A 13,389-nucleotide genomic window follows, 5' to 3' on the forward strand; every position below is an offset into this window, starting at 1 on the left:
TTCACCACATGTGGTTTCGCATTGGCAATTCTGACTACCTTGGAGGAACGGGAGACCCTGCTGCGCTCGATGGACCCGGCCAGGCAGAAGATCGAGACTGACCAGGCCGTCCACATCATGAAACTTCATGAACTCACAAACCTGTAGTATAATGAGGTCGTGCGGGGACACAGGGACCTACGTGCCCGAACCCCTTGGTCAAATAAAGTTGTTTCTCTCTCTGATGATGAATTCAAGAAAAAAATGAATGTTATGTAAGAATTTATTGCTCTGTGATATAACTTTGTGTATATAATGGTTCAGCCACCAATGTGTAGTAAAGAAAAATAAGTACAGCTCTACTCTCCTAGAAGTCATTTATTATCTCAGTGTTACATCACCTCATAAAAGATTTGAATACCCTGTATGCAAAAATGCTTTGTATATAAAATGGAATTAAATAAATACACAAAACAGTGTAAATACGTGATTGCCGTATTTCAAATCAAGTCACTTGGATTCTGATTACTGTATTTTTTTTTCTAGAATCGCCTCTGTTGATGAGTGATTCAGATATGCAGCCAGAGCTTGTACAGAAAAGCTCACACGCCATGGTGCCCAGAGGGTCATCTTTAACAACTCTATTATCATCACATATTGAACGATTGTAGTTCCACTATGGCCTGCAGATAGTAAAACAATGTGCTGATTGGCTTGTTTGATCTGCTGATTGACTTTAGTATGTCTGTGTATTTATTCCTAGATGTAAATGCGCACCAACTTTTTCTCAGGACTATGTGCACACACCCTGTGAAAGGACGATTGTACTCATCACTCACTCATCTCACACTCAGCGTGTGATTACATTAGAGAGAATGCATCACACCAACAAGGAACTCTGAATAGCACAGTGACAAAGACACAGATAGGCTTCACAGAATTACACCTTCATGAAAGAACAATGACATCCCTCAACAAAGCACTGGCGTACTTAACAAGACAAGAAACCTTGAAGAGAGCCACACATTCAAAACTAACCATAGTGCAGATCCTGGCCACGGCAAAAAATCTACATTGCAGTCATGGCAAGTCAAGATGCTCTTGCTGACTTAATAAATGAATGACATATGGCTGCTCAGAACATGTAAACCACAGTGACGCAGGTGAAAGCCATTTCAGCAAGTCGTCAGGATGTTTACTCATATCAGCTGAAACAGCCTTGGCTGCATGGAAAGGTGAAGTGCCACAGTGGGTCAGAATGGTCAGAGCAACCAACACATTCCTCAGTGCTGAACAACATTTAAGTACAGCCGGTACCAATAAGTGCACCAACAGACTGAAAAAAAAGCAGGGGAGGGGGGCACTGTCCTGCTAGTATTTATGCGCACAAAAATGAATAAGAGGACAATAAGAAATCAGCCATGATTTAAACAAAAAAAAAGGCAGGTACAGCCTGCACTGCTGACCTCCACTTCTAGGAATCATCAACCATGCAAATGTAACAATAGTGAAACATCCCAAATAATAAAGAAAAAAGAAGCTATCTATTCTTCCATAAATATATTAAATAAAACTCATAACACGACTAGCTATACCACAAGTGTCGTTGTTGCCTTTGTGGAATTTAATGGTGCACGTTCCCACTTTGGAATGATGGCATAAAAACATCGAGAATGCAACACAGATGCAAATAAAGAAAACCCACAAGACAAAACTGTACTTCCCCCTTGGCAAGCTTCACATTTCTACTAAAGCACCGGTGCAAAAATAGTTGCTCAGTCTCATCTGAGCATAAACTAGAATGTCAAGAAAAAGTGCAAGGAATACATGTGTATATATATTATACTCTGATGATGTCCATTAGCATGCGCAGCAAAATGCAGTGGTACCATTCGAGTGTCACACACTGTGAATTAGTGAACTAAGAAGAAATAAATATGATGTCACCTAATAGAGACTAGGCTTGCAAGGGACGCTAACACTAGGACATCGGTAGTTGCTGAACACAAGGATGATGTAAAATGGACACAATAGACAACAGAAAGAAAGCATGCAGTAGACTGCAATACCTGCCCAAAACAAAATTATGCCAACAAGTGGTTGCTGTGTCATGGCACCGGTATCGAGAAGCTGCCAACAATGATACGCTGCAATGCTGTGTCAACGATAAAACTTGATTTTGTGTGGCAACAGCATAGGAGGGAAAACAGACCACGCCAGCAGAATGAAAAGGAGAAGCAAAAGCATAGGCATGTAATGCTTCTAGCATTAAGCAAAGTCAAGGAAAAGAAAAGCTACTTGAAGCTTTCATTGTACTGCATAACAAGAATCTGATAAAAACCCCATATAATGGCTCAGGTTCCCCTCAACTTGGCAAAACACGTTGGCAGAATTCAGAAAGTGCTGACTATGTCTCTCCGTGTGTAATAAAGATGCTGATCTAATATGTTTGAGTGGTCAGAGACAGTCAGGCACCTGGTAAGCTCATATATTACAACTATATTACCCTGTGCAATAAAGGTGAACCCTCCAACAATGAAGCACACCAAGGCATTTTCCCGCCAACACACAAAGTGAAAAATAAAGAGAACACTGCTGAGTAAACATTGCTTCAGCCACTCGTGAAGTACACCTAGTGAATAGTTTGTACAAGGTATATTGACTTATTCAAAACAGCACTAAGCACTCCAACCAGACACTAAGATATCACGATTCCAGTGCAACACATAAATGCACCATGGGCAGGAAAGAGTGGGGCCGAAGGTACATACTCTCACACTAGATGGCAAGAGCTCTTTGGAATATGCCGTACAAGTATGTTACCAGAAGTTTTCTTTCCCTTAAAAATAGATATAGTATATATTTATATATATATATATATATATATTATAAGCAACATCTGTGTGTATACGAGTAACCGTGATCTTCTTACTCTCAACAGGTATATTAGTAGAAAACTGCCATGCTCTTTTTTCAGTCTTTTCAAAGCCTCTTGGAACGTTCAGCTAGTGTGGTTCTCTGCTTCTGGCTTGTTGGTCCTTAAAGCAGCTTGCCACCATGGCTGTCCTTGTAATGTAGAGTAGCAAATGGCAAAGTGTGAAGGCTTCTCACAGGGCTTCTTTCTGGTCAAATGCACCTTGCACAAAGAACTCTGAAGAAAAAGAAGCAAAGCACAGCCACCTGGCTTCAATGAAACAATAAATACAACAACAACCTAGAGCACCGGTAGACGAAAGGCTTGCTGCTGCTGGATCAGACTTCTGCACCATTCTTGTGCTGATGGGATTGCACGTGCTTGTCATATTGGTCCTTCCTGTAGAAAATGCGGTCACACTCGCCACATGTGTGAGTGCTAAGGCCAAGATGTTGCCTCCGGTGCCGCTTCCAGCTGCTGTAGTGTGTGAAGAGCCTTTTGCAGTCATCACACTTGAGCACCACATTGGAGGAGCTGCCACCACTAGCTGTCCCTTGGTCACTAGCAGGGGAACGCTTGGGTTCGCGTTCATACCACCCTGGGTCAGATGCTGCCTGGTCATCTGTCTCACTAGTGCTGGTTTTGCAGGTCCCTGCATCAGCACTCTTCTCCCATGGGTAGTCTGAACAGGTGAGAGGAGATCTTCTTTCCCCAAGAAGTGTCTTGAGGATGTTGCCATTGCGGTCAAATGTTGATGGGGAGCTGCGTCTTTTGGCTGTTGTGAGTGCTGAGCGCAGCTGTGAATATGGTTCAGGAGTCTCTGACTTTATTGGAATCATAGTAATTTCACCATTTTTTGGTAGGAGCTCAATGATGTCCTTGGACAGCTGCTGCTTCCCTTCACCATTGAGTGAAGCTTCCTCTTTTCTTCGAACCACATGACCAATGGGTCCATGAGGAAGAAAGCCTCTTTTTGCTTCTTCAATGAGAATTTCACTTCTTGTCTTCACACGCCTATCAGCAGTTAGGTTGACCGACTCTCCATTTGGCAAGGCAGAATTGTGTTTAACTTCAACACCCTTGGTGGCTCCATTACGACACCAGTTAAGAAAGGCTTCTCGAACATTTTGGAAAGGCTCAGAGTTTCCCATCAGGGGCACCTGGGTTTTGGAAGGAGTCTCAGGAACTACAAGGTTCCCTACCTTTGACATATGTGAAAGCACATGCTTCTCCATAACATCTCGTGGCCCACACGCGTCACAGGCATCACAACAAAACCAATCCACCAAGAGATGGTTGAGCTCCTGGTGCACATGTGCATTATGAGGATCATCAAATGTTCGCAGGCACAAGTTGCAGACTGACTTATCACTACAAATGTGCATCGAATCGGTAAGTGGTTCACAGCATTTTAAGCACTGCTTTGTAACTGTTCCATGCAGTTTTCTTTCTACATCAGAAGAGTAAATGCCACTTCCTGAATCACCCATAATATTGATGATGCTGTGAATTTCTCTAAAGTGAGTTATCATCTGCTGTAAATCAAGAAAATGCTCTTGGCACCATCCACAGTGATGACGTCCCTTGTCAAGTTCACAAGCATTACTATCAATGTCTACTTTAGCAGGGATTACAAATTCCTCCAAGCTTTTCTTCTCAAGATCTACGTTAATCAGGCCCAACTTGTTTTGGGCTGATATGTCAAAACTTGGCAGCATTGTGCTATGCTTATCAAGAACATGCTCCACAAGTGCATTTCCATCTTCCAGAGTTAAATCACAGCAGCAACAAGTGTGGCTTTGTGACTGTACCAATTCCTTATGGACTAATTCAACATGCTTACTCAGCATGCCCGTTTCTTTGAAACAGCGGCCACAATAACGACAGATGTGTATGATCATATGCTCCTGAAGGTGCTTCTTGGTAGGAAACTTGGCAGGGCATAAAGTGCATACCTCTAAAGCCAAAAAAGTGTGAGGCATACCAGTCAGCCCACCCCCATCCTCCTTTTCATCCTGACTAGAAGAATCTTTACCCTGCTCCAAATTTTTCGAAATGGCAGACACTTCATCCTTACACTGATGGTCATAGTAAGACTGTTCGTCTGGAAAGAACTGAAAGCACACTAGGCACGTATATTTGTCAGCTGCAGAGTTTAGGGAGTCTGCATCCCCGTTCAGGCCAACGAGAACTGTGTCTTCAGAGTTGGCATCACAGTCCTGGTTTCCTTGGTCTAGCTTCTTGGCGCAAAGCACTGCTTCCTCAGCTGTCTGCTGAGGTGGCGTCTGGCCCATGAGCTCAGGCAGCATGGTATATTTTGATGGTCTACCTCTTCGAGAGCGAACTATTGTATTCTTGTCATACTCCTCAGGGAGCTTAGAATGTGAAGATAAAAAATGGGAAGACAGATCAGAAGCACCTTCAGCAATATGTCCACAGACAAAGCACTTGAACTGATCACCAGAAAGATGCTTCTTCTTGTGAGTTGTTAATGACTCAGAGCGGAAGAAGCTCATGCAGCAGTGTTCACAGGTGTAAGGACGCACACCTGTGTGCATCTTCTTATGCCTTAGATAGCTGCTACGGTTAATGAAAGTCTTCTTGCAGACTTCACAGAGGAAGACACCCCTTTTGGTAGGATCACACAGCCCAGTACCAGGAAATGCTGGACTAAAAGGAGATCCTGTTGCCAGCTCAGCTGCTTTGGTTTCCTTCTTTACTTTTTGTGCTTCTGAAGACAGCATGCCTTGAAGGCTAAACTCTGACAGCATGCCATGGAAGACTTCCTTAGCTACCTCTTCAATTCGAATTCGCTTTGTGTCATCTGCTTCAGGTGTGGGTGCTTTTGGGGCCCAGACACGCTTTCTCCCATGCCTATCCTCCTTGTGTTTCATGAGCTGAGCCTTTGTCCCAAATACTTCAGAACACAAGTTACACATCCACTGGTGCTTGGTTCCATTCAAAGTTTTGGCACTGCCTGCACCTCCGTTGTCAGCTGGACTAGAATCTGTGCTCTCCTTGATAGGCTGGAGAGACAGTGAGTCAAGCACAATGGTTTCAGCAGGTGGTTTTGCAGCAGTGTCACCCTCAAGGTCAACATCACCTGTAACACTGGCGGCAAACCGATGTTTGGTGCGAATGTGCTCCTTCAGGGTGTCACTGTTCTTTAGCCACATCTCGCAGACGGTGCACTGGCACATGTTCTGCATCATGCTGTTGTGGATCTTCTCATAGTGCTTTATCCAAAGGTAGCGCCGAAAGAACTGCTTTCCACAAATGTCACATGTATACCGATGCCCACACGAGTGCATGCGCAAGTGCCGGCGGTAGCTGCCGTAATTCGTGAATGTCTTGGGGCACAGCTTACATAGGTGCAGGGTTTTGCCGTCAGGCAGAGAACTGGTTGAAGGAGAGTCCTCTCGGCTGGGGCTTTCACCTTCAGCAGCATCCTCAGTTACCTCCACGGTAGAAGGAGCTTCGCAATCTCTGGCTTTCTCTGGTGAAGGGCTCCCTTCTTCCTCAGATTCTCTTGAAACCGAGTAGTCCTCGGAGAAGCATTCCAGGCAGTGCTGCTGCAGCTCTGTTGGGCTGCTGAAGGACGTCCAGCAAAGGCCACAAACGTGCTTTGGTGCATCCCCTCCATCACTGGCATTGCTGCTGCTGTTGTTTTTGCTGCTGCCAACGTCCATATTGCCATCTGGCATGATCTGCAGAAAAAAGAATTGCACATCAGTTAATGAACGTAGCATTGAGAACAACTGCAATACAGCCAAATGCATAGTACCATATGACAAAGACAAAAAGTCTACAACTATTGGCGGCATAAAATAGGCTTTCTTTCGGATGGTTTCCACCACTTGTCCAAATTATTTCTCTTCTGGTTAAAATGTTTTGTGTTCTAGCTCTGCTGGACACAGCATATTCTTCTAATAATCCGGCAAAGTAGTATAAACATGAACAAGGTGTATATTTCTGATAGGAGACACTTTACTAATTAATGAATATTTTTCTTTACCCAGCATGTGCAAGCACATCTAGCAAAGCTAAGCTCACTACCCTAATTCGTGCTACAGATTACTTACAAAGGTACTCAAGCAACAACAACAAAAAAAAAGAACACACAAGAATAGTGCAATGGTCAGTTAGGAAAGCAAGCTTTCCAACCTTTCTCCCATTCGTTTTTAATATCTATTCACATCTCAATCATGGCATTAAAAAAGCACATCAACCTACATGGATGGCAGTAAGGATGCAGAAGACAGCGACGGAGACAAAACACGTATGTTGCCCACATATTAACTGGGCTATAAAATTTCCAGCATGTCTAATCAACTTGCCCTGAAGTCAGTGCTGTTGAGTATATCACATATGAGACTAAAAAAGCTTAACTGAAACAAAATGTGTTAAGCATGATTTCCCTGTTTGCCTATACCACTAGTGGTAAAATGATGGTTGCCTAAATGGACACTAATGAGAAACACTAAAACGGTTTGGACTGATAAAGCAATAATTTAAAATTCTATTTTTGTTATGTTGTAATATGTTTATTAAAGGGAAAATGAAGGTCAACATTCCCTCTTTTAAATTTTGTAGTGAAACCCTAGTGCAGGTACGTCTGTGTGACGTCACAGATTTCAATGTATTTTTACTTAATTGGCCTGTTGTAGTTCAGTAAAAGTTAGTGAAACTTGCCATTCAGCCTTTGGCTCTTCTGGAATACAACATAGTGCACATTTACAGACAAAACATTAATACGCCCAAGCAGAGCCAAATAAATCTAGATCATCATTGGCAGCAAGAGTGGAAATTTAAATCCGAAGTTGCTAGCGATCTTTCATTGTTGCAACTTTTATGGCTTACCAAGCATTTTCTCATGGCAAGAGTGACATTTTTTGTATTGTAGAAGGGTAGTTAACTAATAGAACTTGAACTGTATTTCTCTTTATCATCTCTTTAAGTGAAGAAGTGAAAGACACCACCAGTCATTTAAATCATGAATTCAATCGTAACTGTAAAATCTTCCACAGCAAACTGTGACTGATGAAAGAAGATGAGCATAAGATTACATAAAGAAAGCACACAAAGGAGTGTAATGATTGCTTTTCTTTTTACTGTGATACCCTTCCTAGGTATGGATAATAGCACAGACCAGTGGTTAATTTGTGCTTCATGCATTTATTAAAGGTTCTTTATTAGCACATATACTTTTTACCACGGTCAAACCAATACAACTGGGTCACGGAACATAATAAGCCAGTCAGTTGCTCTTGCACGTTCTTCACAATTTCAGCTAATGTTATGTCTTTTGCTTTAAGCAACTACCCAAAGCAAAGCAGAGGCAGCATGTCAGCAAGTTTCGCAGTAGAATGCCAATTACCCATTTTTCTTTTACTATACTGGCAATGACAACAAATCAAAAGTGAAGACTACATCTTGAATAGCTGTGTGTTGTATGATTCCCCTGGGTCAAAAAGCAGATGGAAGTATCAGAACAAGCCTAAATAAGCAGCATAGTTTCTAGAGTTAAAAAGGGTTTGTGTTAGTAGATTAAAATAAAAAATTCTGAAAACTGCTGCCCATTCCAAATGTAAGTGTAACCTGTACCAGAAGCATTCATAGCTAAACTTGCTAAAAACACAGACGCTGAATGGTCAAAGCCTTGTTGCCACCACTGATTAGAATGCCACTTTGTAGTTTGCAATGGCAGCAATAACTGAGGCTGACGTCTGCACACCTCGTTGTATGAGTGCAGTTAAATGAGAATAGTACATCAGTAAGACTTAAAAAGCTAAAAAGGACTCACAATGGTAAAATCCTTCACATTATTTTTAAACATAATGAAACTGTGCCCAGAACACAACAACAAATGATTCGAGAATCTCTCAAGTGGCTAAAAGCACAGTATGACAGATTGCAAATTCAAAGGCCATGGTCTCCCTGCTTCCCTAATCACGCAAAATATTTAGCATCTAAAAGCAACGGCTGTAAAAGTTAGTAGAGGAAGCATACTCAATATTAGAGCATAAAGTATAAAGGCCAGCTGGAAATGCTTGATCCTCAAGTTTCCAGAAGCAACCAATCAAACAAGAAGAGAATGAGACGCGAAAAAAGAGACACACAAGGAAAAGAATACCTGAGAAAATTAAGAAAATTCAAGTATGAAAGACCAACGCGAAGCATAGATTTTGTCTGCCAGTCACTTCCTTAACTATATAATGAATTGTTACTACCACACAATCCACGAAACTCAGCATTCATGGTGAAGACTATACTGAAACAACTGCCATCTGGCGCTAACTGCCCCTCCTACCTACTGCCTGTAGGCTGGCTAGGTAAGGCCAGCTGCCATCTATTTCATGGAGCCCAAAAACCTACGACACGCTGCCACATTGTCCAAGGTATGCATGACGCTGAAAGCTGGGTCAGCAGGTGCGTGTGCTGTGGCTCCGTGTCTGGCTGGCCTGGCTGAACTTAATTTTTATTTTTCACTCGTTGCCCTCGCCCACACCTGTGCATGGTACCCATACACCTGTGCCCTGTTTTCTGTGCTGCCTTGTTGCTTAATGCTAGCACTGCGTATATGCCAGAGATATGATGCATCCCGTACTCTGAAATCATTTTGTACCTCTATTGCTTTGGCTTCAGCGTTTCCGTCCAAGCCATTTGTCTGGGAATGCTCCACGTCACAACAAGGCACACAGAGTCAAGTACTGTTCAAAAATCATACATATGGCTGAAAAGGAAAAATGGCCAATGATAATGATTATGTGTAAACAAAAGCATACAAGAGTGTAAAGCAGGGCTAGACGGTTGAGCATTGTTGGTTGAGTGCCTATCTTGTTCATCTTTCTGTAGTCCAGTCCCCAGTGCTGTTTTATTTTATTTTTTCCAGAATGTTGACAACACCCTTTTGCATATATAAAATTAGCAAATATATATGAGCTATATAAGTGACCTGCAATGTTGTGGAACAACACTATGTTATTCATGAAGTTCAGTGTTTGACGGAAGCCCATCTGGTCGGGATGAAACATTTTTTTTTTTTTTACCTGTGAACTAGGCTCCCGTGTGGGAGCCGAAATGTCTTCTTTTCTTTTAAATCTTTATTTGGTCGGCGAAGTGCCCCGGGTTTTTGTTTACCGTTTAACTATGTTATTCATGATGCACAAATAGAGTGAAAACACCACTGCTTCACCCTCTTCCACTAAAGGTGCTATAGTAAGTAGCCTGCAGCAAGATCAGTGACCCACAACACTCTCATATGTGATGTGCAGCATCACCAGAAGAACTGAAATAAAAGACTCATCAAGGTTATGATGAATATCCAACACATAGTCACCTGAGAATTAAATTTAGCATTGCCTTATGTTGACGCAGTAAAAGCGCCCCATACCCAAAAGTGACTTTGTAAGCTGGAATCATGGCATGCCCATATCATATGCTTTGCCAAACGTGGAAACAGAAAGACATGTTCTTGTTCATTTAACTTCCCTTTTCGTTTCAACTTGTTGACAGCAAATGTAAGTAAAATTATGGACAACAAACAGCAGAAGACATACGAGCAATTTATTCCAACAGAAACAATCGGTACTTATATATACAGTTCTTAGAAGTTCAATAAGCCAAACAAACTTTAGTAATGCAGTTTTTCCCTTGCCATATAGCATGTAAGGCTGCAAAACCAATTTGCTCACTAAGGCTGGCTTAGGCAGTATATATATATATATATATATATATATACACACACACTTAACTGTATGGTTTGACAGTAGACGCTAGGGCCTGCTCCATGGATAAAAGGTGAAAGGACAAATGAAAAGAACCCCTGCACTGCATTTTTATTTGCAGTGTTTCTATATGCCCATTGTTAGATAGGAGTTCTAGTCCTCACTTTTTTATACAGAAGGCATATGGTACACCAGGGAATCTGTTCCAGACAGGGTACACAAGAACTAATCACAGAAAAGTAAAAAGACAAACACATAGCTTTACTGTGGAATACATTAGCAATACACAAAATGAGAACATAATTTCAAGTGACAATAGGGCCCGTGTAATATTCGGTGCTAACTCTCGGCTACTCTCATGGTAACTGTAATCAGGAACCGGCCACTACTAATTCCACCATATCATAGTGCTACAATGATCATGACTGCAAAAGTATTACTACAATCAAGAGCACAGGCACGATTCCCTTAAAAACAAACGCTTTAACATTGGTTGGCCTGAATATGAAAAAAAAAAATATTATGCATAATGTAATTCATGAAAGCGCGGCAATAAGACCACTTCTGAAGGTATCGCGATTACTCCCTCTTTAAATAAAATTTCATTTTAGTCTCTTTTCGTGTATGTTCACGCGTCAGTCCGCAACCTGAGTCGGCATGCCGACAAAACACGAATGGAAAAAAATAAAGAAAGCCGAATGGGAAAGGATGCGAAGTGTATATTATGCCCCCCGTTTATGGAGCAGGCACGTAGCGATCGCGTCGGCAAAACATCCGCACGTATGCGAAAGAATGACCGCTCCTCAAGACTCTCCCTTCCTGTGCAGACACCGACTCAATCAATTCCGAAGGAAAACTGGATCTCCCTTAGCGGTTAGAGCGACGATATGGAGCAAATTAAAAGCAATCCTAAGCTGATAGGGGCCATCAATCACTTGAGGTAACGCAGAGAAATGACGAGTGAGATCCGATGGGGTTTCACCATCGAAGAGGTAATGGGGGGGAGACACCGCACCATACACGAACACCCACTTATGATCCGGCGAGGACGCTCACGGTAAATACGGCGTGGCCCATTAATTATGCCGGTTGGCCGCCGCTCACCACGCAGCGGCATCGCGCGCCGGTAAATAATGACCAGCGGGGCGATCAGCGTCCGGCGCGGCGCGCGAGCCGATCGCTAGGGCTGGGCCGCCGGCCCGAAGAGCGGAGTCGCCATCATAACGGCACCAGCGCGGCGGCTAGTGGTCACGGGGTCCCCCGGGCGGCCAAGCACTGGCCGTGAGAGGAGCACTCACCTTGGCAGCGGCTCGCGGCAAGACTGGTCGTCGAACCACCTAGACGACGACGACCCGCAGCTCGACTCGGACCGCACATAAGTAACACGACGGCGCTCGCTGGTGGTAGGCCGTAAATACGCCTCGTCGTCTTCGATGCCGCCGCCGGCGCAGACTCGACCGGGCGCAGCGGCAGTCGTCGTTCGCCAGCAACACCTGTGCCTCGCCGCCGCCTGCGGCCGCCGCGCGCCACCCCCGTGAAGCAGCACCACCCTGGTAGTCGTGATCGCTGGCGCCATCTAGCTAGCGCTACGAGCCCAGATGGCCGACCGGTTTAATGCGCCACGAGAAGCACCGGCGTCGAGAGGGTGAGGAGGCGCACGCACGCAGCACCACGGGGGAGAGGGGAGGGAGGCTGGCCGCCCGGCACACGCGCTGCACACACTTGCTTGAGCTCGGGCGCCGCGGCTCAGAGCCGGAGACCACGCGGCCGGAGTTCGAAGCCGGCGAGCCCTCGGGCGAGCGGCACGACGCTTGCGCAAGAGGCGCCGCCTCACCTCTCGCAGGCAGCAACCGAGCGGCGGCCACTGCAGCGCGCCGCGATGGCCACTGCGCCGTCGGTTGTCGACATCGTGACAGCGGGCGACGCCATCCGCGCGCTTCGCTCCGCGCGCCCCTGCGCGAGATTGCTGCGCGTTTGCTTGTTTGTGCTTTGCCTCGAGACAGCGGCACTGCTACGACTGCAGCAGCGGCAGGAGGCGAACTGGTGCGGCGGCGTTGCGACGCCTAGCTGGCTTCGCCGAACCTTGGCATTTTGATTACGGCCCGTCGAGCTGCGACGCAGGCATGCATGGCCTGCGCGTGTATGGTGCGATGTCTTGACGTCACGGCCGGATGTGGTCCATGGCCGGGTGGCACCCTCCGGTCCGCCGCTAAGCTTCCTCCCAACCCTCTACACGCGCCGTGTCGGTACCTTACGTCAGCTGAAGAGAATCATGCGAAGGCGCTTTACGCTTAGCACGCGACCTTTTTGTATTGTGTGCCTGTCTTGCGCTCTAATGCGCGCGCACTGAGCACGGCGATGATGTTGAAATGGAAACCTGTATGTAGCACCGCACTGACCTTAAATTATTTCCTCTACAGTTTTACATAAAAAAGCAAGCTAGGTAGATTTGGAGTGGTCGTTTACTCTGACCTACATTGATCAGCAAGAAATAATTATTCTTTCTTGAGCCGCATCGATGCACTTTCATCTGTTTCTGATTCCCTCCATTTGCAAAAACAAGACTCCTTCTGGTCGACACGTTGAATGAAATCTTACTTATTGGCAAATGACGGCAGTTGTCCAAATGTTCGCCAGTGGAGACCAAGAAAGTGGCGACCGAGCAATATTCTTTGGTGGTCGTTCGTCTCAATTGACTCCGGCGAAGCAAATTATTCGTGTATTCAACTTTCTTTCAGTACCGCCAAAAAGTATACCAGAGGAAACGGT

At 44.6% G+C, this 13,389-nt stretch overlaps 1 protein-coding gene across 2 annotated transcripts; it reads right to left on the reverse strand.

Moving 5' to 3' along the window:
- Window positions 1-339: 339 nt before the first annotated feature.
- LOC126530973 (uncharacterized) lies at window positions 340-12,513 on the reverse strand. 2 transcript variants are annotated; one of them, XM_055070892.2, is made up of 3 exons: window positions 11,919-12,513; window positions 9,519-9,626; window positions 340-6,600 (listed from the first exon to the last, which is right to left on the reverse strand). In XM_055070892.2, exon 3 carries the CDS (start codon window positions 6,595-6,597, stop codon window positions 3,232-3,234), a length of 3,366 nt encoding a protein of 1,121 aa, XP_054926867.2. In that variant the 5' UTR covers window positions 6,598-6,600; window positions 9,519-9,626; window positions 11,919-12,513; the 3' UTR covers window positions 340-3,231. The 2 variants fall into 2 exon arrangements, with proteins under 2 accessions (XP_054926867.2, XP_050034273.2); XM_050178316.3 differs by lacking the exon at window positions 9,519-9,626 and having other exon boundaries at window positions 11,919-12,512.
- Window positions 12,514-13,389: the final 876 nt, after the last annotated feature.

Source organism: Dermacentor andersoni, chromosome 5, assembly GCF_023375885.2.
Source record: "Dermacentor andersoni chromosome 5, qqDerAnde1_hic_scaffold, whole genome shotgun sequence".
NCBI classification, from domain to species: domain Eukaryota; kingdom Metazoa; phylum Arthropoda; class Arachnida; order Ixodida; family Ixodidae; genus Dermacentor; species Dermacentor andersoni.